The sequence below is a fragment of the Salvelinus sp. IW2-2015 genome, linkage group LG15 (genome assembly GCF_002910315.2).
Source record: "Salvelinus sp. IW2-2015 linkage group LG15, ASM291031v2, whole genome shotgun sequence".
In the NCBI taxonomy this organism is placed as follows: domain Eukaryota; kingdom Metazoa; phylum Chordata; class Actinopteri; order Salmoniformes; family Salmonidae; genus Salvelinus; species Salvelinus sp. IW2-2015.
In genome coordinates, this window is record NC_036855.1 from 10165119 (window position 1) to 10171480 (window position 6362).

Genomic DNA, 6362 nt, shown 5'->3' on the forward strand with positions numbered 1-6362 from the left:
GGATTGGAAGGAACTGAAACAGAGATAAGCAGGACCCTATTTCTTTTAAATCCCCTATGTTGTCCCAAAACCACATGGCAAAATCATATACCCTTCTTCACTCTCTCTCCCTCCCAGGTGGGAATGGTAGCCTTCCGGATGCGGATGAAGACGCCTGAGTATCCCGAGGGCCGCGACATCATCGTCATCTGCAACGACATCACCTATATGATTGGCTCGTTCGGGCCCCAGGAGGACCAGCTGTTCCTGCGGGCGTCGGAGCTGGCCCGGGACGAGGGCATTCCACGTATCTACATCTCAGCCAACAGCGGGGCGCGCATCGGCCTGGCCGAGGAGATACGACACATGTTCCAGGTGGCCTGGATCGACCCCCAGGACCCTTACAAGGTGGCTTATCACCGGGCACTACTTACCAGTACACTCTATGCCAGACCATTTAACTATTGACGCGCTCAACTCAATAGTCATTCTAAAAAGGTCTTTGGGTGCAGGGTTGAAACTTGTAAGGGCATACCATGCTGGAAAAGGGGGGGAAAACACACTCGCTGGAAATACTCATTCAAAATGTAAATAATTTGCTGCAGCAGAGGTCATGGCAATCAAACATGTTCCTTTTCTGACCAGTATTCCTTTCCTCCGCATGTGCTGGTGGCATGGTCTACTAGGTTGGACAAACAGAATTGTGATCAGAACAGTGGTTTGTGGGGCGTAATGGCATAATGTAGTCACTATCAGCCTCTACACAGTCATGCCCTGTCTCTGTCACTGTGTGAGCCCTCTTCCTTGGGACTGATGACTGTTTGTTTTATTGTGCACCTGTAGGGTTTCAAGTATCTGTACCTGACGCCCCAGGACTACACCCGCATCAGCTCCACCAACGCTGTCCACTGCCACCATGTGGAGGAGGGTGGGGAGTCCAGGTAGGACACACCCCCTTCACCTGGGGCTAGTCACCCCTTTATCAAATAGCACAGCTTACAAACACAGTTTGTTATCCCAGAGATTTGCTGACTCACTCTCTCTCATTCTCCCATCCCATTGGCTGGGCTCCAGGTACGTTATCACTGATATCATAGGGACCGAGGAGGGACTGGGGGTGGAGAACCTGAGGGGATCAGGCACCATCGCCGGGGAGACATCCCAGGCCTACGATGAGATCATCACCATCAGCATGGTCAGGAGGAGACGTCACATCACCACAACAGACACACGCATGCAGACCGCGCACACACACACACACACACACACACACACACACACACACACACACACACACACGTCTCTTTGTCTGGGGTTAGATACCCCAGGTGGTTAGGCCAACCATGCCTCATAGCTTATGTTAAAGCCATGTTATATCCTGGTTACTGCAGGTGACGTGCCGTGCCATTGGGATCGGGGCCTATCTCGTGCGTCTGGGGCAGAGGGTCATCCAGGTGGAGAACTCCCACATCATCCTGACTGGGGCTGGAGCCCTCAACAAGGTATGCCTCTGTCCTGTCTGTTTGGATTCATCATGCTTTTGACACCTTGTAAGACTTTTCCAAGAAGTGAACACAGGTCCACTATTAGGATAACATAATGGTAATTTGAGACCATATCAGCAGTGGACTGACGAGGAATATATCAAAATATGTTTTTTTAGCTAAAATAACCCTTTAAGGAGTCTTGTATTTCAGAAATAGTGAAACTATTAAAAAAAAATATATATATTTTAAATAACCATTAATGCCTTCTGCTTTTCAACCACTTGGACGGCAGGTAGCCTAGTGGTTAGCGTGTTGGGCCGCAAAGAAGTTGATGTTGATTATTGCAAGCCCCCCGCACCTCTCTGATTCAGAGGGGTTGGGTTAAATGCGGAAGACACATTTCAGTTGAAGGCATACAGTTGTACAACTGACTAGGTATCCCCCTTTCCCTGTTGCGCAGCATCCGAACAGGATGAATGTAATCCACTGGATATGTGGTGTATTTTCCACGTCGTTGACAGTGGAGCTGTTTTCATTGCAGGTCCTGGGCCGAGAGGTGTACACCTCCAACAACCAGCTGGGAGGCGTCCAGATCATGCACAACAATGGCGTGACACACAGCACAGTGCCTGACGATTTCGAGGGCGTTTTCACCATCCTGCAGTGGCTCTCCTTTATGCCTAAGGTACATTCGAAGAAGAGAAAGAACATCCTAGCCTGGTCTCAGATCTGAGCCCATATTCATAAAGCTTCTCCGAGTAGTAGTGCTGATCTAGGATCAGGTCCCCCCGTTCATATAATCATATTCATTATGATCTAACAGACAAAACTAATCCTAGATCAGCAGTTCTACTCTGAGACGCCAAGTTGGCAAGACCGCACAAACAGATCTGGGACCAGGCTAAAGATGTCCCGTAAGAGGTCGAACTCGGCCGACCAACCCCCAGATAGAGGATCTCAGAACATTGTTCTACTCTGGTTTCAGAACAAGCACTCTCCGGTGCCGGTGATCCCACCCAAGGACCCAGTGGAGAGGGAGATTGAGTTCACCCCCACCAAGGCTCCCTATGACCCCCGCTGGCTACTGGCCGGGAGGCCCCACCCCAGTGAGACACACTCTGCAGCATACATAACCCTCTTAACTCTGCCCAGATTCTGTTTCCCCGTGGATATATCACTATCGTTTTGATTCCACGGTGTAGTGTACTGTATTTTGAATCGAACCAAAACCACAACTATTTAAAGTGCATAAAAAAAATGCAATTGGACGACTAAATCAACTCTGTTTGTGTGTTGTGTTTAGCTGTGAAAGGAGCCTGGCAGAGTGGATTCTGTGACCATGGCTCCTTCATGGAGGTACTGGGATCTTGGGCCCAGACAGTAGTGGTAGGCAGAGCCAGGTACGCACATACGCACAATAGAAACTTGTAATCCTAGAATTCTGTGATAGAAATGCTGACAGAAGACATACGGGTAAAACTTAAAGTCTGCAGGCACAATGCATTATGATTAAATTCAAATGCATTTTAATCCTTACTAAATACCAGCCATTGTGAGTCAGTAGAAAACATTTGATACATAGAGAGAGATATTTGAAGTGTTATTATATGACATTATAAAGGTCCATACATGTTGACAATATATGTAAAGCATCATACCTACAGGATATGGAACCCCTGAGATGTTAGTGCTCGGAACGTAAATTAACAACTAACTTGTAACAAAAAACACCACAGGTTAGGAGGGATTCCTATTGGTGTCATCGCAGTGGAAACACGCACCGTTGAGGTGGCTATCCCGGCCGATCCAGCCAACTTGGACTCTGAGGCCAGAGTGAGTGGCTTAGTGTCCACATTGTACACTGAGTGTACAGAACATTAGGAACACCTGCTCTTTCCATGACACTCACCACGTGTATCCAGGTGAAAGCTATGATCCCTTATTGATGTCACTTGTTAAATCCACTTCAATCAGTGTGTAGATGAAGGGGAGAAGACAGGTTAAAGAAGGATTTTTAAGCCTTGGGATAATTGAGAAATGGATTGTGTGTGTGAAATTCAGAGGGTGAATGGGCAAGACAAAATATGTAAGTGTCTTTGAACGGGGTGTGGTAGTAGGTGCCAGGCTCACCGGTTTGAGTGTGTCTAGAACTGCTGCTGGGTTTTTAATGCTCAACAGTTTCCAACGTGTATCAAGAATGTGTATCAAGAAGGGTCCATCACTCAAAGGACACCCTGCCAACACGACACAACTGTGGGAAGCATTGGAGTCAACATGGGTCAGCATCCCTGTGTAATGCTTTCTACACATTGTAGACCATACCCAGAAGAATTGAGGCTCTTCTGAGGGCAAAAGGGGGTGCAACTCAATATTAGGAAGGTGTTGAAGTTTTAATGTCACATGCACAAGTACAGTGAAATTCCTTTCTTGCAAACTCAAAACCCAACAATGGAATAATCAATAACAATGTATTACTAGAAAAACACATGAGAAATAAGAATAGGAAATATGAAATACACAAAGTAAGTAAGTAGGCACACTCTATACAGGAAATATTTAAAAAGTCAGTTCCAATACCATATTTACATGTGCAGGGATACTGGAGTGATGGAGGTAGATATGTATAGAGGTAAGGGGACTAGGCAACAGGATAGAAGATAAACAGTGTAGCAGCAGCTTGTATGTGAGTGGGTGTCCGAGTGTTTAGAGTCAGTATAAATGTATGTGCATATTATGTGTGAGAGAGCGTGTGTGGGGTGTGGGGCCCTGTGAGTGTGCATAGAGAGTGCAAAGATTGAATTAAAAGGTCAATAAAGATACATTTTTATCAGTCGTATTGCTTGGGGATAGAAGCTGTTCAAGAGCCTGTTGGTGTCAGACTTTATAGACCGGTACCGCTTGTCGTGCGGCAGCAGAGAAAATCTATGGCTTGGGTGGTTGGAGTCTGACGATTTTCCAGGCCTTCTTTTCAAACCGCCTGATATAGAGGTCCTGGATGGCAGGGAGCTCGGCCCCAGTGTTGTACTGTCCGCACAACCCTCTGTTTTGTACACTCAGTGTATGTTCTGTCTTTTAATGATTACGTAATGGACCTGCTTGTGTCATATGCCAAGGTGACGTGTTAGTAAGCCGTCATTAATAAAGTATTGATGCCTTCGATCATTTAGAAAAGAAAAACATGATCTGACAAGGTAACACAGACTCAAATGACAGCTACACCAGAGTGTAATATCCATCTCTGTGTGTTTCTCTCAGCTGGTGCAACAGGCTGGCCAGGTGTGGTTCCCGGACTCAGCCTTTAAGACGGCCCAGGCCATCCGTGACTTCAACCGCGAGCGGCTGCCTCTGATGGTGTTCGCCAACTGGAGAGGCTTCTCCGGGGGAATGAAGGGTACAGACTGGCCGACATGGGTTCAAATATAATAATAATTTCAAATACTGTATCTGTGCTTGATTGAGCTTGCCTGTTTTAAGGGAACCAATAGAAAAGTCTAGAAAAGTGCAAAGAATGCCCATCTGGCAGATAAAAGTAAAGCTCAAAATATTACAAATATTTCAAATAGTATTTCAACCCAGGTCTGGTACTGACTGGAACAATAACTGCCACTAAAACACCCCAGCATTTATAGAATAAAATACAACCACAAGTGCAAGTCCGTTTCTCTCTCAGACATGTACGACCAGGTGCTGAAGTTCGGTGCCTACATCGTGGATGGCCTGCGTGAGTTTCGCCAGCCCGTGTTGATCTACATCCCGCCGCACGCCGAGCTGAGAGGGGGATCCTGGGTGGTGATCGACCCCACCATCAACCCTCTGTGCATGGAGCTCTACGCAGACAAGGAGAGCAGGTGGGCCTTTTTACATTTACACAGGAGAGAAGCTTCCCTGCATTGTGAATGAGTTGCTCTCTTACCCTCTCTCTCTTCCTCTCTTCCTCTTTACCCTCCCCTTATCTTCCCTCTCCTCTTCTCTCTCTCTCTCCCCCTCTTCTCTCTGTCTCTCTCTCTGTCTCTTTGTCTCTCACTCTCTCCCTGTCCAGGGGTGGTGTGCTCGAGGCAGAGGGCACTGTTGAGATCAAGTATCGCAGAAAAGACCTGTTGAAGACCATGCGCCGAATCGACTCAATCTACGCCGTTCTGGCTGAACAGCTTGGTAAACTCTTACAACAGTACCTGTAGTTCCACCCATATGTACAATAGGCATCATCTTTTCTTTTCATTAGCATTATAACAATTGTTGAAGTTTTTGCATGTTTAGAGTAAAAGGGGTTTGTCAACTATTAAAAAAAACAACTGGGTCATTAGGCACCAAACAAAAATAATCAGACTGAAACAGGATAAGACTACCTGGACTTGTCCAATAAGAATCACACATTTTCTGCTTTCCATTGGAGACACTGGCTGAATAATCCTCTTGACTGACCAGGTACACCCGAGCTGACGGACAAACAGCGGCGGGACCTGGAGGCCAAACTGAGGGCCAGAGAGGAGTTCCTACTGCCCATTTACCACCAGGTGGCAGTGCAGTTTGTGGACCTCCATGACACTCCTGGTAGGATGCAGGAGAAGGGCGCCATCACGGTAAGAATCAACTTTCCTCTCTGTATTTTGCAACAACACTCTCTGTGTTATGATAGTCAATCAAACAAGAGAAGGTCCCAGAGCCAACACTGCAAAATAAAGTTGAAGGAAAATACAAAGGGAGCACATGGGCTGGCAGGAGATGCATGTGTCGTGCACAGTCCTATTCTCTGTACCTGCAATGGGACAGGGGCATCAGTGTCCCTCCCTCTCACTGTATTGTCTGTGTAACCCGGTGGTTGGTCTGTGTAACCCGGTGGTTGGTCTGTGTAACCCGGTGGTTGGTCTGTGTAACCCGGTGGTTGGTCTGTGTAAC

General features: G+C 47.0%; 1 protein-coding gene across 3 annotated transcripts in view; it reads left to right on the top strand.

The window, feature by feature from the left end:
• The window catches only part of LOC111974209 (acetyl-CoA carboxylase 2-like), a 64633-nt gene that overhangs the window by 55216 nt on the left and 3055 nt on the right, over positions 1-6362 (top strand). For all 3 annotated transcript variants that reach the window (XM_024001860.2, XM_024001857.2, XM_024001858.2), the window contains 12 exons: positions 118-387; positions 823-920; positions 1054-1174; positions 1371-1481; positions 2008-2151; positions 2452-2572; positions 2770-2866; positions 3203-3299; positions 4722-4857; positions 5137-5314; positions 5506-5618; positions 5892-6046. In XM_024001860.2, coding sequence (XP_023857628.1) covers positions 118-387; positions 823-920; positions 1054-1174; positions 1371-1481; positions 2008-2151; positions 2452-2572; positions 2770-2866; positions 3203-3299; positions 4722-4857; positions 5137-5314; positions 5506-5618; positions 5892-6046 — 1641 coding nt within the window. The remainder of the gene's footprint in view (positions 1-117; positions 388-822; positions 921-1053; positions 1175-1370; positions 1482-2007; positions 2152-2451; positions 2573-2769; positions 2867-3202; positions 3300-4721; positions 4858-5136; positions 5315-5505; positions 5619-5891; positions 6047-6362) is intronic.